Genomic DNA, 26,437 nt, shown 5'->3' with positions numbered 1-26,437 from the left:
ATGCGTAGCAGACACCTGGTTTATAGAGTCAAGTCGCTCTAGGTTCGCTCTAATGTTCACAAAATTCATACAAAAATGACAGGTTCGAGTTTTCAAGAATCAAATTTTGGAAACATTGATTTCGGAAAATAAAGAGTAAGGCAGATAATCAAATAATAAGGAAATCAAAAATAAATATTTTAAAGAGTGTATTCAAAAATGTATTCATTTATGAATCCAGGAATTTAGATGTCAAATCAAAATTGGATTGGAGAGTTCATGATGTCATGAATCCTGATATTACAAGTAAAACAAATTTTAAGAAATATGTCGACTAACTCAGATAATTTGATATCCTTGCAAGTATTTTGTGGTTTTGTTAACTTTTTAACAATTAACAGCAAAAAAAAGTTTTTTGTTGTAATAAAAACGAAAGAATTTCTTACGATATCTACTTAACATTATGTTGTTCTAGAATTCAATTGATTACCGCAGCTTCTCTGTGATATGATCTTGAAAAATTTAAATTTGGCCTCACAAAGCCATCCAAAATGACTTAAGAACACAGGAGGAGTAGTACTGCATTATTCATTCTTTTTACTTAATTAAGTTCATAAAGAAATATTTAGGCCAACGATATTTTCGTAAAAAATGAGTAGAAACAACTTCTGATATAGATTCAAATATTCCAACTTTGTTGGGACGAATTATAATTATGCCGGTCGCATGTAAATCTATGAAAATTTCTTCCAGAAATGTATAATTTTAATTACTACGTAAATAAAGAACTACCGTGCAAGACCCATCTACCGATCAATTAACAGCGATTTCTACTTCCAACGCTCTTTAAAAAACAATGTTAAAAGGCATTTCAATTCGATCTTCGTTTTCAACTAGAATATTTAATCAACTATCAAGAAAAAATACTTAAATTTGTAAATGAATTGGCAGACAGTGCAAAATAGCCGAAAAGCCCAACAATTCTAGAGTGCCATTCACCGATCACTACAAGTAATAGATATCCACTTGCCGAAAATTCTAGGTTTATAATTTTTTATTACCGACTAATTAGGTCCCAACATGTGTTGCAGACTTTGTTCATTCGGTTTGTGTATAGTTCACTTAGAAATATTGTCCTTACACAATTTTATTAACAGTTGGCTTTGAGTTAAGAGAAAAAAGCGGTAAAATGGCAACGGATTTAATACAGCATCCAAATATAATTATTTGGAAAAATACGAAAAGATGAATAATGAAAGTGTATATTATATTGATGTTCTACGTACTATTTCCATATTTCACGTTATTAATAATTTCTAAATTCCATGCAATATTCGAGTCAAAACAATTTCGCCGTCAAATTGATCGGTAAATGGAGGCCTATCGGTGGATGGGCTCTGCACGGTAGTAAATATATTTTTTGATAAACATTTGCGAATATTTTTGCGTAATTCGGCTTATTAAATGAACTGATGTATATGTCATTAAAAAAATGAATCAGGTGTGAAACGACATTTCAGCTGTTTTTAGTGGTAGTTAATTTTAAGCTAAATACAAAAACCTCTAATTCCCGGTAAATAATAGTAATTTTTTACCTCTTCCAGATACTTTTTTTCCAATATCCATCAACGTTGCCATCACCGTGACCTGCGTTAACGGTCAAATCTCTGGGAAATTAAAAAAAATCTCGCGCACCCACATCATAATATAGCATCGGTGCTGTCCGACATTCCCGTTCGTGTACAAACATCAGTCCCTGTACGGTACAAGGTCTTCAAAAACCGATATCAACAAACAGAACAAACATAATCGCGTCAGTCCAGCGTCCATGTGTGTGTAAATTTAACAGTACGAACGAATGGAATAAAAGTATCAACAGCGTCGGTGGAAAAGCGTTGCGCATCCAAGACGAAGTCCGTCATCAGCTGAGATAGCTGTGCACCAATACACGAACACATTCCATGACAAAATACGGCCGTGTAGTAGTGTAGCCGACCACATCGCATCAGCAGCAGAGCCCCTTAGCTGGCTGAAGTCTCCACACGGTTCGTCATTGTAGAATCTAATCCCGAATCGAATAGTTCTTTGTTACTGACATTGGGGTGAAGCAAAAGTGAGAGCCACAATCACGGAAGCATCCGGGTAAGTTCTTGACCGTTGCTTGCTATTGCGTTGGCCGGACGTTAGCCGATGCAATTCAGCACCGGATCTTTCTTGCGGTAGGCTGTAAATTCGAGGTGAAATTTTCTTCTACAGTCAGTGCGCTACACTGCTAGTTAGAGACGGCCATTTTGAATTTTTGCTTCGCGACTAGGCTGCGAATTGTGATGGGATAAAATTTTCGATTTTTTAAGGTTTTCGTTTGGTTGGGAGCTGTGAACGTGATGAGTCCGTTGAAGAATCGTGCATTGGACTTATCCCGAAATAAGTTGGTTGGGTATGGTGATAAACTTAAATTATTGATTCAAAGATTAATCAAAAAAGTGAAAAGGAAATTTATGTGCTAGTTTTAGGGACTGATTTTCATGGCCGTTCTAAAGTGATTTGACCGAACGTCGCGTAATCGCCGTTGATCTAGAACTTTCCAAACGACGGTCCAATATTTTAGCACGAATGAACGCGACGGGACAAGTTTCTTTTCCTCCAATATTACTCAGCAGTACACATCTTTCATGTTGTGTAGCTCTGTTGCTACGGGAGTAGGTGGATATCGTCTGTTTTACGGTGGGTGGTGGTAGGGAGGGTAAGAAAATCATCTGTTTATTGGTCGTACAAGAAGCAACACCTATACAGACATGGGGCGAAACCGTCTGTGCGATTGTGTGAGCGTGTTCGGATACGGTTTGGTCGCTGCACAGTTATGTGTGAATAATCATCTTCCCAATTGGCAACGGGTGCCAATTTTTGTTTCGATTATAGGGCATTTCTGACGAACTTGTTTAACCGTCTCTGGCGATATTACGTATTTCAATGCGTATAAGACGTTACGGATTCCACTGAGAAGAGAATTTTTTTTCCTGGGTGTCGTATGCGTGAATTGTGTGAATTTAGTTAGTAATTATTTATCGAGAGTTATGGAATTTGCGTTTCGACTTCGTTTCATCCGAATCCGACACTAACTTGGTGAAGGGATTAAGCAAGCGCCGGATTGACACTAAATCCAATAACTATTATTTTGTGTTTCTGAGGAAACCCCTAGTCCTCCGTGAGGTCCCGCAAGAAAGGAAATTCTGATTTAGGCTGATGAGAATTAATGAAATCGAAACTTGGTTTGGTTTAGCAAGCCAATGAATGCATCTCGCTATATCTTTCCTTAGTGGAGAAAAATTTTGGTGAAAGCTTTTTTCGCCACAAAGGAAAAACAAATTTTAAAACCGTTTTTCCACGGTAAGGGTACAAAACCATAACTAAAATAGTTAAAGAATGCATTTCAACTTTGTTTCATCACAATTCGGCACATATTTTGTGGCAGAACTGATTGACGCTAGTTTCAAAAACGACACAAGAAAAGATTTCAAGGATAAATTGTATCCAAACATACACAAAACTAATAACTTTGGAAACGGTAAAGAAGGCGAAATTGTAAGCAAAATTGGTAAAAAGTGTAATGCGTTATACCGATAGCTGGCAAACCAAAATTTAAAATAATCGAGTGAGTGATCGATATTCCACGGATATCTTCACTGACTTATTGAAAGATCAGAATGAGGGCTTTCCGATTCAAGATGTCAAAGTTATTGCAGATTTCGAAAATTCGCGCTTCAAGTATAACATAAAATTGATACAGGCACGTATGGGGAGCTCCCAGATTCTGCAAAGAACTAAAAATATATTTATAAAACTAAATTTTTCATGCAAATATTAGGTATAGATACAAAAAAGCGTAAACTTCCAAACATGTTTTGGGTAAAGGAAATCATGAATAGAACAAACCCTGTTCTTGCCGTTAGAAGAATAAAGGACGACTCAGACGATACATCAGCTTCCGTCAACGTCAACGGAACGTCACCGTTCCGTCAGGATAAGCTACATGCAGTTAAATGGAGACATTCACACACAACATCAACGGCACGGAACGTTTTGACGTACGGCACGTGTGAACGGGTTTAAGAGAAAAGTATTAAATTTATCCTGACGGAACGGTGACGTTCCGTTGACTTTAACGGAAGCTGATGTATCGTCTGAATCGTCCTTAAACATGGTTTTGAGAAAGACGCCATTTTGAATTTCTGAAGAAAAAATCATTTTCTAACGATAACTAACGAATAAAAGATTGAAAATAGAAGTTAGCATTTTCAGCAAAAAGAATCTCAAATATTGCTTTGATTTTCCGCCGAATCCAGGTGTAGATCCCCTAATGGCGGACAGATGTCTGTAGTTAGTAAGCAGTGTTCAGTACATGGAATAGTACTAAATACGAAAAAAGCATATTTTCAGGTGGAAAGCAACTAACAGTAGGGTGACGGTCTGAAATATCATGAAATCGAATACGTTTCAGTGTGAATATGTATTGGGTATCTAATCACAGTGCGGCTAAAGGTACGAGGCCAAACAGCTCGCAAAGCTAGGAACTTAAAGCAGATTTTGGATCGCAGATGTCCTGTGGAATAATTGGCTGCGCTCTGAATGAACCAAAGTAATGGGAAAATAATACGATGAGCAGTTCATCCGCAAAAAAATACTTTCACCTGAACAGAGTAAACGACTTAATCATTATTTATACCTATCCGATCCGTTTCAGTGCCGGTTGAGCTCCGTGCACGGATACCAATGTTCTTTCATAAAATACGATCATTCACACTTTGCCGGTACGGCACCGCATTTGAATTCTATGAAAGAATATTGGCGTCCGTGCACGGTACTGAACCGTCACTGAATCGAATCGGAAAGGTGTAAATTTGACTTCAAAATGCCAGATGTTTAACTTGCTCGAAAATCTCTGAATTTCCTTTGGCGGATTTCAGTACTTATATTGACATCGTGTACATTTTTAGCGCAACGAAAACTTGAGTGCCACAATTGTCACCCTACCATTTGTGCCAATGCGTTGAACAAAGATGGCATGCGCTGTTCTGATCAACTGCTTAAAATGGGTTGATGAAATTAGAAACAAGGTAAAACGAATCAATACTATTTGTAGCAAAGGTATAATAAGCCACTCGTATGTTCGAATCCCATTCAGGATAGATTCGTAGAAGCACCAACAATGCGATTGTCCTATACTCTAATAATTGGCTGGTAAGAAAACAAGATAAAGTTCCTCAACGGAATGTAGGGCCATGGCTTTGATCTTGTTACATAACCTTGATGCAGATAGAACAACATTTAATGATTTGAGAGAAACTGATAATTGTTTAGCCAGATTTCCAAATTTAACCTCATTCGAAAACAAAATTTGATTCTGATTTCGACCTCACCGCTCACGAACACCAGGAAGCAAAATATCTCTGGTCTTGTCGTTTGGTTGCCCACTACATTCGCGAACGATTTTTCTCTTATAAAGTAACGCAAAGGCGTGTACAGATAAAAAAGCTGCTTCTTAATGTGAATTGATTGTCTAGACTAGTCTAGCAAAATGTCAGAATAGAAATTAACACATTCACATTTTTTTTGGTACCAGCTTAAATAACCATTTACGCATAAAAATAGAAATTTCATCAGCCCAACGTACAAAACATCAATCCCATCGTTACACTTAGCTTCGATTGGATTAGTATTTGTACTAAAATAGAAGTCATAGTGTTTGTTCAAATCAGTCCATGACGGCGCCATATTTACTTTAATCCAATAGCGGGCTGTCAAGGGTGTTAAAATTAGAACCGTAATGGTCGGACAGACAACCCTACTCACTTACATATAAACAAACACGACTTCTATGGGAATAGATACGTATGACTCTTAGCAGTACTACAGCCTCGATTCCATGGGATTGGAACTGCGTTAGAGAAGATGACTTGTATTGCACAACCAATTTCGAAACTTACCCGACTGTTACGCTCACGGGTTGTACACACAGAAAGTATCTGTGTTTAATTTGAATAGTAAATACACACGTGCAGGTTTGTTTGGTATGCCTCACGCAACTTCCCGTCGACCTAGCTTGGATTTTGGACGCTATGAACAGAAATGCCATTATACTAGATTTTTCTAACACAGTAGAAAAATAGAAAATTCTCTTTTTATTTGTTAAACAATGGAAACTATAACACGATAATTATAATATTACAACAGTTGAAACGGACGATTATATTTCGCCAAATTCATCAACAATCGACCTCGAATTTAAAAGCTTTGAGGTTTTATTTTTAACTGCCAAAAAATGCTGGCAACCCTATGAGTAACCATCAGTTTAGATTTCGAAATCGAAGCACAGTATTTTTTTCGTTCAAGCGATACGATTGGATTACGGTAGTAAAAGAAAAATGCTACTTTACATACGACTCGAAAAAGCTATTAACATTTTTGAGTTATCAATTGTCGCTTCCTTTTCGTTGAAAGTAAAAAGCAGGATAATGCGATAACTGTCGCATTTGCTGAAAATAGGCAACGATGGCCTACCGAAAAATTAACTGAAACTGAACAGACACCTTAAGTCCCTTGCTCCCTGTTTCTGACTTTTTCAAGATCAATATTTACTGCCTAAGTGGACGGATGGGCCATATAATTTCATTGTTCATACTGCACACACAACCGAGAAAGCTCATTAACGACATCCGTTAGTCATCGCTTATTTACCATCAGGATCCTACCAGGTAGGACGAAAACCGGAGTGGCGTCAACTGGTGTTTCCCTCAGTTTCGACCCTTCCCGTCGGTTATGCCTGTGAGCATTGTATAATTGAATTATTCAAGGGTTTTAGGAGACGCTACCTGGTGGGGGCACGTCAGTGTCAGGCAGCCAGAAAGGGTCGGCATACGGTTACATTTTTTTTCTTCTCGTAACTAATGATTAACAGTGTGATGAAACCCTAGCTATAACGAGTATGCGCAGGTGTTTGTGTTTGGGGAAGGAAAGGCTTGAAAGGTGTTGAAAAATTTGAAAGCGGATGCTATTGAGGCATAAACATAGGGTCGCATGGTTTGGTTGCGTTCGAAATTATTTTCATTGATAAAATGATGTGATACCTTGGCCTTAGCGTATCATGGATATAACAACACAAAGGAAAAAAAAATGATGTGAGTTGGGTGTAGTAACGACAACGACGTTATTATAAATATTTTTAAATTTTATGGTAACTTTCAGCATGTTCAAGATTTCGTTGTGAAAAGATGTGAAGCGTCTAAACAAATCAATTATGCAACCCCTGCTCATTGAAGCTAGAATCAAGTCAGTGAAACATTTTGCCGCGAACTAGTTTGCTGATCCTTTCATTTCTGGTTCAACTAATGTATTTGTTTATGTATTTGTGCTTCGTTCCACCGCTTGCCTTATCAGCTGGCTGCGCTTCGATTCCAGTAACGGAAGACCGAACACAATTTTCAACATTTTCAGCGCGTTCGCGACGATGAGGTTTTTTTTGTTGTTGTCTACAACTACTGTAAAATGGGATATCTTTGATCACCAAGGAAAAACATGAGACTTAACTAGTAAGTTATCGTTTGCGTTTCGACTTTGTCTCATCAGTATCTGGCACTTCCCTAGCAACACGAAATAAACGCTAAATCCAAAAGCTTAACGGAATAGAAGGCTCTCGACTCAGTTTTGCCAATTCCGTAGCACAGCACTTCGCTGAATTCTGGGGTCACCAGGGCCATCCACATACATTCATTCACCAGAATTTATCCGCCAAATTTGTGGCACATGCAATACGAGGAAAACAGTTTAACACATCCTCAATAAGAGTAAAGAATTCGCCGATCTCCGTCTGCAATACGCCCACCCTTGATCCAGGCAGGTTATATTGGATAACGACCCGGTAAGAGAAGAGATCCTGCTACCCTTCATAAAAAACGACGAAATATAGATGAAAATACGACGAAATATAGATGAAAACAACACGCACCAAAACTTCCTGGCAACCATCTCCACTGCTCCATCATTTGCGAAGGACCGACGAGGAATCTTTAGCGCTGAATACACGTCATTAAATTAAAGCAGAAATATCAACGATCCAAGCTTTCCTGGAATATTCCTGGCGTAAAAATAAATGTGGGTTCCTGGGAATCTCCAAAGACAACCATTATCGATTCAAGCCAAGATAAAGCTCTGGTAATCATCGTTTCATGGAGATCGATAGCGGCTAGCGTTTGACCCACAAAAATCCAGTAGGTTTTGTTTCTCGTACTCTGCTTGAGGGCGGACTTACGTTGCAGTTATGGTTGTAGTCGGCCGTTACTGCGATCTGAACCAGAGTGAATGAAGCGAAGACATAAGGACAAAAAAAAAAATTGGACGTAGTGGAGAAAACCAGGACAAATCAAGCATGTTCCTAGACACCCCAGGATAATCAGATAAAAACCAGGACGTGTGGTCACTAGAGACACGGTTATATAAAAAAAATTGCTCCGAGAAACTTTTTGGGTTACATTTGGGTCCTAAAACAATCGTGCAATTTTTTAGCTCGATCGGTGAAACTATATTTTTGCGCCCATGGTTTAAAGTTTACATGGGAATTCGTATGGGAAAATTGATTTTCACAAAATAATTCCTCCAGGAGTCTCCCATTACCTCCTAAAATTAAATCGATATGTGGTTTTAGTATGAAATTTAACAGTGAAATAAGGTCTCGAAGACTATGAAACCATCTGACGCTTGAGCAAAACATTATTAACCGTTATGTATCCGACGCGGTACCCGGGTAACCTTTTTGGTTTCAATTAATGTGATTCCTATGTTTTATCTATAGCTGGAAATTGAAACTTTGTGACATCTTAGAACTTCACTAAGTCAAGCTTTTAGGATAATAGTATTGTTGATATAGTAAGGGAGGGGTGGGGTAATAGGAGGGGCTCCTGATTTTTTTTACTGCGTAACAGGCCGACGTGGGTACCCGGGTACCCACAAAACTGAAATGCCAATAACTAAGGTAATTTTCAACCGATTTTGATGCTTTTGGGTGTTTTGGATTCAGGAACTCATCCGCTTTTGGACTTGGCAAAAATGAATCGGGTTACTTCATTTGGTTCCCGGGAATCCGGATTTCCGGAAGCAGGTTCCAGTACTGGGATACTATTTCTGAACTTCAATGAAATACTAGCAATATGGGTATCAAAATTCTTGGAATTGCATCAGTGGGTTGTATCTCGTGGTTTTGGAACCATTTGGTGATTTGAACCCGGAATGGACATTCCGGAGCAGGTTCCCGTGGGGCCGTGAGTGGCCATTCCATTTTTTAAATCGCCATAGGGTCCCGTAACATTAAATAACAGGCTTCCGAGACAATTTGAAGAGATTTGATGCTCATATTGCTAGGACATTATTTAAATTTACAAATCATACAATAGTACTGGAACATTATCCCGGAAAATCCGGATTACCAAGCATCAGATCCCTTCTTTCAGTTCAATTGTACAAATCAAAAGGTGGACGAGCTCCTGAATCCAAAAAATCTAAAAGTGTCCAAATCGGTTAAACAAACCCATAGTTATAAGCATATCAATTTGGGGGGGTACCCACGTTGGCCTGCTAAGGGTGTTTTTTTTTTTGTAAGACACATAACAGTTAACCTTCCGGAAGTCGCGCTAGTGCACTGAGTGCACGCTGTTCTGAATATCTAGCGAAATCGTCTTAGCGCACTAGCGGCTGCTCGTTCAGTGGGCCATTTACGCGACTTCCGGAGGGTTAAGCACATATAGAGCGAACGATAACTGCAATATTTCCAAAGGGCATCTAATCATGCTCGACTGAGCGCACGTAACCGTGGGTTTCACCATGGTGACACTAGAGACAGCATGCTTCACAACAGCACTGAAATGCTCCACGGCTTCATCAATGCAGGAGGACTATTCAACGATATGTCAATTGATGACAGATAACATAGCCAGAGGCGACGCGTGGTTTCACCGTCAACCTGTTCAATATATCACAAAGGCCCACAAAACGTCACAAACATCTTTAATTTGACTGCATGAGACGTTTTAGGTCAACTGATTATTTCTTGTTTATCTCTTCTGACGTTACTTGGGTTGACGGGATTCTCTGTTCGAAAGAGCTGAGTAAAACAAATTTGTTGCCAAAGCCCACCGGTAAATTATCAAACAAACGTCTTGTAGAATGCTTAAAAGAATGAAAAATATATAACATACCCGAGAAGCGAGCAATTTAAAAGATATCTAAACTAAAATTTAAGAAAAACAATCATGTATAAAAGTATCATTGAATAGAGTTAAAATAATCGAAGCTCTTTTTGAACGGCTGAAAACGCTTATATTGTGGCAGGGCCTACTTTGATACGTTTGAATATTAAATATGATCAATTTTCACTCAATGAATTCGAATATTTGTAAATCTATCATTGAATATTTATAAATCATGACATGATATGACTTAACTTGAAATGTAGAATCTTATGTTCTACACACCAAGAAATAATCGTCGTTCTGTATAAGAATGATTGAAATATTTGTCATCCGGCTTAAAGTCATCCCTCAATTCTTTCAAATGGGATAGAAATTTGAATGTGCCTCATGCAATTCGTTGAATCCAGAAAACAATATTTTTCTCGTAAAATATCGTTGGCATGAGACATCCAACATCAACCCGTTCATTATTACAATAGAACGCGAAATCATTCGAACAACCCTTGATTTGGATTTATGTCCATTTTTCACTCTCAGTAGACAAGTTTTCAACATGTAAATGCAAAGAGCAAACAATTTCTTTGAAGTAAAAGTAGACGGTTCATTATTATCGTTGAACCAACGAAATACATACACGCCTAAAACCAATATGCCCCAAGTGCACCAACATTTGTTTAGGCTACCAAAGAAAACATGCGTTTGACCGACTGTTATGAACGTACGGCGACACGCGCTTAAACATTATAAGCCACTCTCGTTTGCACACAACTCATATGGACATCGCACCAATGAACGCTGGTTCAATATTTGACTTGAACCGGTGCAAAACGAAATAGAAAAAGCCGTCGCATATGACACTCACGCTACTGTTCCAGCCGTCGCTCACGCAGCTGCTCTATCCATTCTAGAGCATGCGGTGAGACTACGAGATGCGTGCATGTTTGAGGTTGAACCGATCATGGGAAGACAGATTTTTTGAAATTTACCTGCTTGATATGATGGGTTGATTTATCGTTCGGATCAAATTGTCGAACTTTCATATAAATGAATTTGCGTGCTGCTGTTGTAGTTTTATTTCAACCTTCCGGCAGTGCACGCTGCTCTGAAAATCTAGCGAAATCATTTTAGAGCAGCTGCGGCTACTCGTTCAGTGTGCCATTTGCGCGACTTCCGGAGGATTAACTAAAAATGGGTTTCGGGTCGTCAGATTTCGCTTACCCGTTCAATGAACAGGTTGAACGTACCGACGCGTCGCCTCTGAACATAGCATTTAATGCGGCGTAATCGGCTCGGTAAAAGTCCAAACAAATCGAAACAGTAAATTTCATAGACAATTCGAGTGGGCATACTAAAGATAACAGTAACAGGGATATAAATAGCATCATATCAATTAAAGGTTTGATGGGTGAGGACACTGTAGTGACCTGCAAAGCAGTATATAACGCCAATGCTAAGTGTATTTTGCGGTAAACCCACAGCTGTTCAAGGATATTAGAGGTGGTTGCGGATTCAATGAAGGAATTTAATTTCAGTGATACTGCTACAAAACACCTCCACCGCGAGTCTTACGACTGTTCAAGGGGAACCGATCAGTTCTAAAAATAACATACTGACGTTTAGAAAGTTGTGCGGAATAAATTTGCTCATTTAGCCACATTTCTGCTGATAGGATAATATTCCTATGTTGTACTCAGCTTCCGAAACAGATAGAAAAAATGTGTCGATTTGGTGCTTAATCCACGTACATTTTGGTAGTATATGCGAAGAGTTATTAGAAGCAGCACGACTGGAATAGTTCGGGACAGCAGGTTCAAAAATATGATTGTGCTCGCTTGGGATAGCAGGAAGCCTCCGCTGGTATCACCGACCTTAGGACTGGGACGATTGGAAGAAGAGCATTGACGGCGAGCACGTTTCGGTTAGTAGGTGAGAGGGCTCCCGCATTGCTTATTATTGGCTGTCGTGGATCCAAAGTTGCACGGAAGATGTTTGATTCATCTCCACTGCCTTTTATCACTTGCTAAACAGAGGGGTGTTAAGGTTGTCAAGATGCATGGAATTTCGAAATACCGGGTACAGCAGTGATGGGACGATAGTCTTTGGGTAGTGTTGGATTGGATATCTTAGGGATAGGTGTAATGAATGTTGTTTTCCATCGGATAGGGAACGTTTCAGAGTCCATGATGGTATTCAAAAGATGGAGAGTGATGATACCTGGTAGCATTTATGAATCCCAAAAAAAAACGACAGACGTTTGTGTGTCGAAAGCTAAATTCGTCTGCGCCATGATCTACTTGTGATTTGTAGTATGGTTCACCTGACGTGTAACGTTGGTTCATAACCCGTAGTTAACCTTAGCTTTTATCTCATCCGTTGTTGCGCTTTTTCGATGGGTTCTGGATATTTTCTCTTCTCGGGTTGCACCAAAGTTTTTTTCGTTGGAAGGTTGTGACTGAAATGAAGCTCAGCATAGGGGCGAGCATAGCGTAGTTGATAAATTGATTGCCTTGTACGCAGCTCACCTGGGTTCGATTCCCCATCCTGTGTTAAGCGGACCCTTTACGAGACAAGAATATTGTCAATACAAATATTGACAAGACTGCTTCAATACGTAAATCCCATTTGAATTCTACAGAATCATTTCAAAATGTGGTTACAGGATCAATATATTGATCAATATTTGGTTTATTGTCAATATTTTTGCTCATGTAGGGTCCGTTTTAGAGATTTTTCTAGCCCGAAAAAAGGCGAATGACCCTAACGTTAAAACCTCTATATTTTAAACAAATAAAAAGCTCAGCATAGCGTTTTTTTGAAAGCAAAAATGAGTGAACCAGCACGATCCCGTTTTCGAGTGTAATCGAGCCATTGGGTATCATCTCGTATTTGGATTATGCGAATGAAGTCTGCAAGATCTCTAAGTGTGGCAGCTTGTTCGATGGCCTGCGTAATCCATGGAGCTAGCTAGTCACGAATGGATATGATTATCGGAGACATGCATATTTAACAGGTTTTTCAACTCACTGACGGTCCTGGTGTCCGAGTAAAATGCTTGATTTGTCTTAGTTTTACTACTCTAAGTAAAAAAGAGGTTTTCAGTGGGTCTTCACTGAATTTGTTCTGGTCCATTACCCTACATGTAAATAAGCAAATTGTAAAAAAATATTAAGAGTTCCAGGACACAACATGTGTCTTAACTGGATCAAAATGTAGTGTGCCTGTTTTGTTTTTCAAAAAGCGTGATATAATCGAGAGAAAACCGTGATATAATCGAGGGTGATATAAACGAGTATTGATATAAACGCATAGTGATATAATCGAAACATTACTGTACTACTAAAATACTGCAATTTGGAATCAACTATAATTTTTGTAGTTACTTCGATCCTAACAGATAAAGATTGCTAGGCACCATCGTTTATTTCTACGTCAAGCATACCCCAAGGAAGGCACCTGGAACTGTTGGCGTTTCTGCTGTACTTCAATTATGTATATTTAGTGCTGAAGTCTCCACCACTGTCCTTTGCGAGTGATCTCAAGATATTTCGCCTGATACGCTTAGTTGAAGATTGAAAATTTCTTCAAGATCAGCTTCCAGTTTTTGTTGGTTGGTGTAGCGAAAACTGCATGTGTGTAAATTCAAAGATGTGTTCGTCGATCACTACTTCTCACTACAGTCGAGTTTTTATCGGCGGGAAGAGGTCCTAACGACTGTCATGGGTCTTCACTAGTCAGATATGGTCACCCTAAACATGGTGGCTCTAACAATAACATCTTCCTTATCAAAGAACTACTGTAGATTCTTGGTTAAAAAGTCAGCTCGTAACACTAGGGAATCAATGTTGTTCCGCAAATTTCTCGGAACCATTGTTCTCTGACTTGGTCTGATGTCTGCTAGTGGGTATATGGTCGAAGAAAGTGTTCGCGGATGGCGTTTTTGCTTTCGTGTTGTATTGTGAAAAGTCAGTGATTAGCATGTCTGTCGTGGATGAAGATGTGTCAGTAACTCGTGTGGGGATTGGTGGGTAAAATTGTGAGATTAAAAGTTGTGTGAATCTGTTTAAAGCAATCAGGTTGGTTGAGGGCCGCAACATTGATGTCAAAGCCACACACAATGTGAGACCTATCGAAGCCAAAATCAAACATCTTGAGTAGAACCTTTTCGTAATATTAGTTTTACGATGAAATTGCTTAACGACGTTATCGGGATATCATCCAAGTCATGTATAAATATTGAAATACTAGTTAGCCACCACATACAAGACAATTGATCATTGAGAATTTTAATAGCGGACAGACTAATTTCCGTCCCTTAAAGTTACACCACAAAAAACAGATCGCGTAAAATACGTTTTAATTGTACTGTTGACACAACCAACAAGCTTTCGAAAGCAAAAAAATCCTCTTCGGTTGTTTGTTTTGCCCATTTGACCAACCAGTTTATTTTTATCACCGCGGCGCGGGCTACATCGTCTTGTTTGATGACACGGAACCACACACTGAACCGGGTCAATTTTCAATAATATGTATATTTTTCAATTTCGGTCGGAATCTATTATCACAAACACACACTCCGACCGACCAACGACTTTCACCTACTACTTTCGTTGAATAACCATTTGATTTCATTAGTTAGAGGGGTTTACGACCTCCAAGACACCCACATTCCATTCATTCGCTCATCACACCAACCACACACCACACCGAATCGTCATTTATTAAATTGTGTACCAATTTTCCAGATCGCATAGCACCTAAGAAGAAGTAAGTTTTCGGCGATTCCTCTTCCTCACTTTTGGAAGTACGAAGAAAGCAAGTAAACATAAACGGAGCGTGGAACCGTTTAGCAAACAAACACTAGGTAGACAGACATCGTTCTAGCCTGTATAGCACACCTCGCTCCGAGTGTCTCACGTTTCCGCTTCGTGGTTTCTTTTTCTTCATTTGGATCGTAGTCCCGCTGTCTAATTGGAGCGAATCTAGTAGTCGATTGTTTTCGACAATTAAAAGGCACTAATTATCGGCTGACTGACTTTCCGTTCCGTGAAGACAAGAACCTCGGATGAGACGGGAGTTCCCAAGAAGTTGACGGTGTCTGAAAATTGAACAAGGCTAACCGTAAAGTTCGTATTAAGGTCGCTGTCTATTCGTAGTAGTTGACCGGTTTATACGAAGTTAGACTAAAGAGTTGAGGGTTGCGCGCACACTCACATATCAACCGCCAAGCAACAATAATCCGGGAGGTCACGTGTCGTGCGCGTGTTGTTTTGTTTATCAGAATTTAAAAAAAGGGTATTAAAGTTTGAAGGGTTGACTGCCTTTCGAACTGATTTGTACCTGCTAGGTGGTGTGCAGTCGCTTGACGAAGCAGGGTCTCTGAGTGACACATTTCAGAAGAAAATTTCTCGTTGAATTACCTACGTCAAAAAGCAGTAAAAGGCCGCTTCCTTGAAACGCATCTGCATTTTCGATATCCGCTGAACTACCGGCCGTGTGGTAATTCATTGATACCGGACATTGGGTGCGCTTCGAGTGTGAAGTTCAGTACCTAGCTCGCTAGTGTGAAAAGTTCCGGGAATATACGGCGCAACAGTTCACTGTTTTGCCTGGTTTCCAAGCATTGCAGCAAATTGCACCTTATACTCCTGCCGGACACGACCACTGCCGAGTTCGACAACCTGCGAAGGTTGTAGCTTGAGACCAGTTTCACTGATTTCCTGCATCTTTCTACGGCAAACCCCTTGCGCCAAACAATAGGTACTAGGCCAGCCCTCAGTATGTCTGTCCCTGTACGCTGCTATTCGGTCGATACTATGAACAACAACATCGGTCAGCAACAGCACGTCGACATCAGCACTGACAGCGCCCGAATGGATGACGACGAGTCGATGATGCTGAGCAAAGTTCAAGTATCCGAGGAGATGCAACAAAATCAGCGGATGTTGTTAGAGGGCCGGCTTGGGACACCGGATGCTGCTGATGCCGTTCTTATGGCACCACCGGGCGATCAGATGAGCAACTATCACCTGATGCAGTCCGGTGCGTCCACCAACAATGACAGCCACCTCACCGGAGGTGGGCCAACAACGGACTTGGCTGGTGCCAAGTCGCTATCCCCGCAAAAACAATCACTATCGGCGTCATCGCCGCAGCATCATGCCCAGCAGCAACCCGGGCTGTCGTTCGAGCAGATGATGGCCAAGCTGAGCGAACTGCTCGCCTTGGAGCCCAAGTACCAGCCGAACCTCTACCTGCCTCAGCAGTCATGCGTAAGTACCCGAACACTTATTTTTATTACCCTCATTATCCTTCCCCATTTCCAATCTTGGTTGCATTTAAATAAAAACAAAACAGCTTCGACTTGGCTTTAGCGTTAGTGCACAGGTACTTTTCCCTAATTTCTTTTGCGCAATTTTAGAACTAGCCAAGGGAAAATTTCAATTTAATTGAACTGGTGGCGCCATTGTTTGTGTTTGTATGGTTTGTGTTTGTAGCAGAAACTAGTATCACCGAAACCATCCTGCTGTGTGCATGTATGATGACAAACGTTACGCCATTGAACTAAAACCGGTTGAACTGTCCTTCTAGGCGGAACGTTGCTTTTTTATGCCATCTAGAACGTGTTCTTGTTTTTGCTAACTTTTAGCAGTCTCGAATGCTTGTCACGCACAGTGCGTGTACTGTCCAATTAATATCCATTTCTTGCCATTCATTACAGGATACGACGACGTGGTGACCTTTTCATTCAATTGATATCGAATGTTCCTTCATTATATAAAATTACAATCTAATGGATATCTGACGACACTAACTTACAAATCGGTTTCGAAAAAATCAATATGTTAGAAGAGCGCGTGACCTTGACAAGCGTTATCCAATCGTAATTCGTGCGGAAGTTATCGTTTCACTGCACAAACAAGTTTTTCGAGGCGCCTTACTGGAATACGAGTTTTGCTAGCATTTTGGAAATGCAATTCAATTCAAAACATTTTTGTTTACTGCAAACTGATAAAAACAATGATAAAGTATCAGCTGACAGCTAGAAGCGTTGCGCGATAAGGAGCCGTTCGTCCCTCTGTTTCTTCATCGCCTGAAATAACTACGCAAATGTTTGCTAAAATCGATCATCTTTGTTGTGTTTATCTGTTTAGCTGGTTTTCAATCAGTTATGATGACTAGTCATTTATTTGATTTTTTCACCTAGCTGTGATTGTGGTGGTGGCGTGGCACACATTCGCTCCTGTTTGTTTGGTCACTGTGTTCTGTCACGTAGTCCCTTTGCGTGATATAAGTATATGCATGTATAATCATGGCACTTTGCAAACCTGCAGCTGCTTCGGGCTGTTTTGTTTGGTATATAACCAGTGAGTTAGCGGAGGGTTGATGATGATTGCCAATATATCCCCCTTCATGTCTGTAAGCTACTGCAGTTAACAGGAACCGCGGGGAACCAGATTTTTCGTCATAGTGTGAATGAGGGTGTCGTTGTTTTTAGGAACATAGTGGAGGGATGTTTTTGCAAGAAACCAGTTGAAATGATTGTAATTGAACAAAACCGTTAACATGCCTTTTGTCGATGTAATTTGGAATGCCGAGAAAAATTTTAGCCAAAATTTGTAATGAACGTTAGTCTGATCTAAAAAAAAATCGACGTTTATCAAGATTCATAAAAATATTTTTCGTCAAAATGAATATTTAGATAGAAGTTAGATCCAAAAATGCAAACACAACTAATGATCAAAAAAATGACTTTTAACGGTTGTCGTTCAGTTAGAACAGAGGTTCTGATTCTGCTGATACTATGACGGAATCGAAACGGATTCTGGATCCATTTTTAGACATTGCAAAAATAACTGAACTGATGAACTTCCCGGGAATTCGCATTTCTGGAGGCATATTCCACCAATAAGGTACTATTTGTTAGTTTTAATAAAACGTCGTTTGGCACTAGACATTTAGCATAGTGGACATTTCTCATAACGGACATCTGGCATAATTTTAAGATGTGACTATATTGCGGGTGGTTTGGCATAATCATTTGCATCTTCAGGGATTCAACGAGTTGTCGCTTTTCAAAACAGAGTTTCCTAAAATGTTTTACTTATTATCCTTCTTTATATCATGAGCTGTTCTTACGAATTATATTATGTAAAAAACACTATGCAATCAGCCCAATTACGGTACCATTTGACCCAGACGATAATTAGTAACTTTATCATTATTGGATTCCGCAAAATTTTGAAAATGACGTTTTATTGATATATTTACACCTATTGAACGATCGGTTTCTATACTGCTCTAGTGTAATGCAGTTTTGCCGCATAACCGAAACCAAGGATCCGAAGCAGCGCAAAGTCGGTGAGGAAATGCTGCCCGTAGTGGCCGCCGACCTGCCCTCTGCAGCCGTGGCCCCTCGCAAGCAAACCTGTGATGCACTCGTTTACACGGATTACTCAAACATAGGGGCTATGAACTGGTTTAAATTCGACAGAGCAGTAGCGCAAGAGTGATTACCTAAGTCTTAATAGACGACAACGGACCTCCTGGTTTGACGGTGTATTCCACGGTTATTGACACAAAGCAACTCGTTCGAATCTACGCTAGACAATTTCAATCCTATGTGGTTCCACGTAGCATGACACGACCAAGGATGCAAAATGCCTATCTTTTCCGCGGCTGTAATTTTTCTGCCTACATTCTCATTTCTCTTTTGACGCTGCTGTCGTTCGCTAGTGCAGGACGCCCAGCGCTGTACGGCAGTCTGTAAGCAAAGCAGTAACATGACAAAAAAATACTGCCCCAAGTACAGCCACCAGACGCGAGCGGTACAGCTTTTCTTTCCTTATTTTACACTTTTTAATATTTTTAATCTATTCAATATTTTTAATCACAAACGACGACAATGAATGCGGATCGTTTACGCCACGACCGGCATCAACGCTTTCGTGTGCGGGCCTCTCCCTCTGACTATGCAGAGAAAAATGTACAAAGCGAGAGATCAAATTTTACTACGCCACACTCTCACCGAGCAGTCGGAGTACAGCAGCAAAACAAAAATGTATTCTACTGATGAATGGGAAAATGTACTCGGTTTGGCTACCGTTCTGGCAAGAGCTGTAGCGATGCGTCGCTGTAGCGGGCTGTACGGCTTATGCAAATGTAAATATACCGAAAAAAATTTAGTTTATCGGTACCGTTGGCATCCCTGGACACGACACAGCGAACGCACCCGGTTTTGAAACAATTGGAGTTCGTTGGAAATTTTGAACATCAAAAACCCCAAATAGACGATTTACTTTGTCCATGCTACCTAAGAAGTGATGCAGGTATGTTGGCCTTTTATTTAGAATGCCATCAAGATCTTTCAAGTAGTCAAAACGTTGCAGTTGAATGTCAGCAATATTTCAGATGAAAGTAAACATTTGTCCAAGGACCATCAAGTTTCTTTGTCACCACGAAGGCTATAATTGGATGTTGAAATTCACAACAAACGTGAAAAATTTCCAAATCGTCTACAAAAACAGGTTTTCTTCACGCCTTAGAACGAAGCTCGCATCATTGACTAACAGTGAGAATGGTAGCGGACCTAGCGTAGTACCTTGAGATATTGAAAAACTGTTTGAAAACGATTGTAGATACAGTGCCATCAATTTCAAAGACTTCTTGGCTAACAAGGTAGAATCAAAACGAGTAGCACGATCTAGTAGAACATCCATTGTTCATAAAACTGAGTTATAAATATCTCATGAACAGCACGGGGAAGAAAATCGTGTCAAGCACAGGATTACAGGTGTGACTACCAGGCGGAAAAGCCCAAATTGAATAAGGAAAGGGGTGATGGAGAATCTGGATTCATCCACGCTAGACAAATTTCGAAAGGTATTCGGGAGCTGAAAAACGGCAAGAAGGACGTACTCTCGGTCAAATTTCTAATAGTCGTAAGTGACCGACTATCCGAGGAAATTCACTGTGTGATCGGGATGGCATGAGTCAAAAAAGAAATGTCTTTGGATTGGTTGGCTGACCTCTTATACCTTACCTACAAGAAGAGTCATAAATTCGAGTGTCATAATTATCAAGGCCACATGGTCGGTGTTAAGTCAGACCGGACTAAGAGACATTGCATTGATTTCGAGAAAAACGAGTTCAAAGTTTGGATCGCAGCATCCTTTACGTTATAATTTAAAATTAATTTTTGCCATAATTCTTGCCTATTATAACATATGTCGAATCTGGTGAAAGTCGAATGTAGCGGAAGAAATTCTTTATCCAGTGCTATCATTATCTCATTTTTACGGATTTTGCGACTTGGTCCGGTCTGACTTAACACCGATCACATACTCCTCAATCAATTTGTCGGTGAATACCAAAGCGGGTTTCGAGAAGAGCAATCAAGGACGGATCAGATGTTTATCCTATCATCAATGCTGGATAGCTGCCGGGAATACAATTTGCGGATTTTTATTTGTTTGTGTATTTCAAAGCAACGTACGAATCAGTGAAACGAAACAAACTGTGGCAGAAAATGCAGGAACATGGCATGTCGACAAAACTGGTTAAGCTGATTTGTTTGACGCTGGATGGATCAAAATCAAACGTTAGAATAGAACCGGAGAGACATCCGACTCGTTCGTGACGTTAGATGAATTGAAGCAGGGCTATGCATTTCCTAGCTTGTTGTTCAACATAGCGTTCGAAGATGCGCTAAGAAGCTCAGGTTGTGCTAAGAAACGAAACTATCATCACGAGATCTTACCTGCTTTTTGGCTTCCTAGACGATATCGACTTCACAGTAGTCGATTGTAGAACAGCGGACGAGGCGTTTTTGCCTTTTAAACGAGAGTTACAAGAATCGGTTTAACTATAAACTCGAATGCGACGAAGTACATAGTAGTTGGTAAAAAACTAGGCAGTCTCAACGTTATTATTCCAGGTGGAAGCTGATGGGTATGGTATAAGGTCATCGCCGAGATTTTATATGTTGGAACACGATTTACATGTGAAAACGGTGTTAAGGTTTGTTGCGGCTATGAATAGGACGTTCTACGGTTTGTGTAGTCAGCTGAAGTCCCTCCCGTAGGCTACGGACGCTTACTAAACTTGCTCTATACAAATCTGATACTTTCTGTTGCTGTATTTACGGTCCTATCTAGGTTGTGTGGTAAGAATTTACATAGCATTGAAGGAAGCAGATTGTCGAGTGCTCTGGGGAGTTTGAGGCTCATTTCTCGATGGTACAATGGAGAACAGCACAGGCGCATGAACTACAAACTGTACCGTTGACTACAATGGGCTGGGTTTGCATCGTGAAAGCCGGAAGAGAAATTAAATATGAAGTTTTGGCAAGCAGATATTCGGGAAGAGATTGCCGATTTCGGAACATACGCCGAGCATTCGCTGGCTGTATGCAATCGAGGAAGATGCGCGAATTTGGCAATCCAATATCGAAAACACTGCATGTCTGAAATACATTCAGTCATGACTCAGAACACGATGAGGATGACTATGTGTAGTGAAAGCTGCTTCAAGATCTGTGTAGATCGTGTTCACATGAAGTGTCCTGAGCAATTGATCATTGCAAAATTACGTGAAGCTAACAAGATTCGTTTCAATCGATCGACCGGGAAAAATGATGCAAGGTTGAGTTAAGAGTTACTTGTCCCGAAGATACTCAAACTAGCTCTGGCTAGGTAAAATCCTCAAAGACAACTAACACATCATTTGCGTAGACGAAACAACGTTGTTCCGGTCCTATACAACAGAGTGCTGGAAATAATAAATGGCCTATATTCAGTTTCACCATCTGGTACAAACAATACGGACAAGTCGAACCAGTTACGTCCAATACTTGAAGAAACTTCTCGGATATTTCTAACGGCATTATTGTGGTGAGGATGCGGGTTGAATGACTTACTCTATTGACCCTACAATTCAAATCATGCGAAACTAAAATTACACGAACCACATTATGCACCCATCACAGGCAGATTCCTTCGTGCCAGCACAGCACTGTAAGCCGTCTGAAACCTTGCACGGAAGATGCGGAAAGAAATGCAACATAGTTGCGACTTATATTCAGTTTCACCACCTGGGACAAGCAACATGAACAAGTCGAACCCGTGACATCTGATACTTGAACAATCTTCTTTTCAGATATTCCTAACGTCGTTATTGTGGTGAGGATACGGATTGAAAGACCTATTTTCCTATTGACTTCCTCTCTCTTCAAATGGCGCGGTGCAAAAATTACACAATCTACGTTACACACTCATTAAAAGGAAATTCCTATGTACCAGCACCGTAATACGTCTGAAACAATACAGTCTTCAATACTATTACCTGAAACACAAACGGTTGCTAAATGTGTGGCAGTTGATCAGGCCATAATGGCAACTGTGCAACAGCTACGTACAGCACCTCTAAATCAACGACCAGCTCCATCAGCTAGGACGGCGGGTTTAGTGCAAGTGGCAAGGAAGGACATATCGCGAGCACCAAGACAGCTTTTACGATGATGACATTGATGTAAACGACGGCAAGATACAGCGGCATGTACTCCTTCGAGATCAGCGTACAACAATAATTATGGCAAATGAACGGTATCCTGAAGTTTACTACAGTTAATGCAAAATGATCTTCAACTCTCAAAATTATACCGAATGACCCGATCCTGCCCTGAAGAATACCTAGTCAAAATTTGCTTTTTCATGGGTTTGTTTTAAGTGACCAACAGTTTATATTTAGAACAATCACATCAGCGTCATAGCTCCGATTTCACAATCGCGAATCTTTGCAAAGACCGTGAATATGCTCGGTTCGAGGGTTCAACAGTGTTAATCCAATTAATGGGGAAACTTTTGCCCCCGCACCAATCGCCTACCCATTTGAGCGAAACAAAAACAAGACGGCAATCAGCTGTCATTGATACGACACCGTCTCGACGACAAAGCCTATCAAGTGCCTGATTCCATTTCCATCCATCGGGAGGACGACGCGCCCTTTCAGTTGCACTTTACGCTTGTCCATATATTGGCAAGCTTTGAAATGCTCAATCAATATTTTGTTTCGGCTCGAAACAACACAGAGCCGTTTTGGTGGATCCAGTATTGATTTTTCGAGTTGTTTATTTGCCCGTTTTGCTTTGTCTGTAATGCGCATGTAGCTATATATAACAACCTCAAGCGTATCGCAGCAACTCTGACGCGATTATGGGCTGATGGTGCTTTTCGAAACGATAACAAAACAATGACCAGCATAAAAGTCAAGAAAATAAAACAACGGCGTTTTCGTGTTAAGAGATGTCTATAATAGGCTGGTATTGAAACAGTTTATCAGCCCATCAGACTAGCAAAGGTTTCCAGTGTAATGACCTATTACGGGCGGCGGGAGCTATCTACCAAATTGCGGTCATTATCCCTACCACGACAGAATATTCGCGGAATGGACATTGTATTTAAATTTTTTCATGTGTACATATACTCGGCTCTTCTTCGGTTACTTCACAGCGGTACCGTTGATTATGCCCCAACTACTCGCAGGTAGTTGGGGGGTGTTCCTATAATGGGCTTAATTAATATTAACTCGTTCACTGAACAAGTTACAGCAGCCGATATGTACGGTGTATGTTATGCTCTTGCCTCGTTATTCAGTTTGTACCCTCTCTGTCTATCAACTGTGTACAGCCAGCAAGCCAGAGAACAATAGACGAAACAATTTACATATGAATTAGATCACGTTCGCCAACATTTCGCTGTTTGCTTAGGGCGTTGTTAGCTGGAAAGATACACGGGCGCTACACGCAGCGAACTGTTCTAATGACATTGTAGGCGAGCGACGCTGTTATTGTCACGGTTGTCTGGTCATTTTGCGAGCAGTAACGGCTGAATCTTGTCAACCAGCCGGCTGAGCGTAACCGCTTGGAACAGATGTGCTTGTCAGGTGTCATGGGCTGTGAGCTGAAAGTTTACGATGCGACTGAATGTTGCTGAGCAGTGAAGTGTTATAGATTTCGCAGCTGAATTGGCATAACAAATTGTAGGCTAGATACGGATTAAAATACGTATCTTAAACAAATGTTTTTTTAGTCGTGAAATTAACACATTTAGTAGTTTGGTAATACCTACTTTCACTCTACCATCTTTCATCTGTTCAGTCTAGCTATTTTAATTTTGAAGGCATTTTGCCACACACAGTAAATGTTGTGTGTAATAATGATACTCATCATTTTGAGGAACAGTACGCATATTTAGTTTTACACACAACTGTTTATGCTTGCATCATTTGTTTGGCCTCAACTCGCGATACGATCTGGGCAAAAATAAAACATCGAAAAAAATGTATCCACTCAGCAACCCAAGCAACAACACTCCGACACTAGGTGCTGCTTTAATGAAATTCCGAATTTCAATGTCAAAAATACTACAAACACAAAGCGTGTCCCGACACGCGTTTAGTGTGGTATACCTACTTGCGTTTAAGCGAACGAAATACCAAATACTGGTTCGACGACTTGGTGGTTGATGGCGTAAAGCAACCCTCGAGCAGCAGTGGTTTAACTGTGTGGCTGCTCTAGTATGTAATAATAACAACATGCACCCACTCGCCCACTTATCGTCAGTCCGCTTTCAGTTTGAGGCTAAATGAAGTGGATATTGGATTTTTGCCAAAGCAAGCCACTGAGACGCAGGCCCTTCACACACACACATTTGAACGAATCACGCTTCCGCCATCGTAGAAGCTGTTTAATGCGACAACTTATTCCGCTCCCACCTCTAGCATTCCCTTCCTTCCCATCCCTGTTGGTTAATCGCTTGGCATTGGGCCAACGCGCGCTGACCAGTTTCATATTTTTACACATTAAATAATACCTAAAAATAAATTTCATTTTTCCCGTCTTATCCTGATTCCACATTTCTGCGGTATGACCTCCTTCTGGCGAAACTGCCTTTCTTGTTTACAAACTTTGCAGTGGTCATTAACACACATTGTATTTTCTATATTTCTATTTGCACCTGCAAACGACGCTCTACATTACACTCGATGACACGGACAACAACAGAATGGAGAGATTACTATCGGTACCCGGGATGGCGCCGCCCATGTGCTGCGCTGCCTCAAGGTCTGGTACGAGCTGCCGAACGATGTCCTGTTCGCGGCCATTAACTTGGTCGATCGCTTCCTGACCAAGATGAAGGTACGGCCCAAGCATATGGCCTGCATCTCGGTCAGCTCCTTCCATTTGGCGGTGCAACAGTTGACCCTGCCGCAGATCGACACCGAGGATTTGGTTGCTATTTCACAGGTGAGTTTGCGCTAGTAGTAGTAGTACAAGTAATAGTACTGAATCGCAGCAGGACTTCAACAATGAAAATGTGCTCCTTGCACGCTTGATAGACATACCTTGTGCAGACATGCGACTGGTGGACGGTTTTGGGGATTCATTTTGAACACATACTTTTTGACTGACTTTACTTCAAGGATAGCTGTTTCAATGTAGAAGGAGACCTTCGGGTCGCGGTGGAATCCTGTTTATGTTCCATTACACAACATACATCAACTGTTTTTTTTTTCGCTTTAACCCTCCGGAAGCCGCGCAAATGGCTCACTGAAGGAACACCTGCTGGAGCCCTACGACAATTTCCCTAGATTTTTAAAGTAGTGCACTAGCGCTACTGCCGGAAGGTTAAAAAGTAATTGTCATTACAATTTCTCTACTTTTCCAGCATATCTCATACGAATGACTACGAAAAAGGCGGTAATCAAAACTATTTTGAAAACGATTTCGGTCAATGGAAATGGCAAATGCCCTCTGTTTTGAATCGGTAGATAATTGCATTACACACCATAGAGAGAAATATCTACTGATGAACGACGGTGATTGGTCCGGTTTCCTATAAAAGTCAGTGTAAACTTTGACTGCTATAGAACGAGTATCGTTCCATATTTGAACGCATCAGGGATCTACAAACTTGTTCTGTTTATGCACGAAAATCACAATTTCCTATTGGCTCTCAAACGTGAAACTTTTTCGCTCGATGCGCCAACTGGATTTCATTTTTGGTACTATTCAAATGATGATGAAAACATTTTCTTGCATTGATGGTATAGGATGGTTGTTCTATTTTAATTGTTTTAAAATAAATATCACATAGTTTCACAAAAAGCTTGATTACAGGTGATAAGAAAACACTCGTTCTTTCGTTTGACACCAAAACATTCAG

General features: G+C 40.4%; 1 protein-coding gene across 1 annotated transcript in view; it reads left to right on the top strand.

The window, feature by feature from the left end:
• LOC131677169 (cyclin G) overlaps positions 1-26,437 on the top strand; it is a 46,663-nt gene that overhangs the window by 2,267 nt on the left and 17,959 nt on the right. Inside the window, exons 2-4 of the mRNA XM_058956859.1 lie at positions 1,584-2,121; positions 15,975-16,486; positions 25,276-25,518. Coding sequence (XP_058812842.1) covers positions 15,995-16,486; positions 25,276-25,518 — 735 coding nt within the window. The 5' untranslated portion in view covers positions 1,584-2,121; positions 15,975-15,994. The remainder of the gene's footprint in view (positions 1-1,583; positions 2,122-15,974; positions 16,487-25,275; positions 25,519-26,437) is intronic.

This window comes from Topomyia yanbarensis, chromosome 1 (genome assembly GCF_030247195.1).
Source record: "Topomyia yanbarensis strain Yona2022 chromosome 1, ASM3024719v1, whole genome shotgun sequence".
In the NCBI taxonomy this organism is placed as follows: Eukaryota; Metazoa; Arthropoda; class Insecta; order Diptera; family Culicidae; genus Topomyia; species Topomyia yanbarensis.
This window is presented reverse-complemented; position numbering and strand designations above follow the sequence as displayed.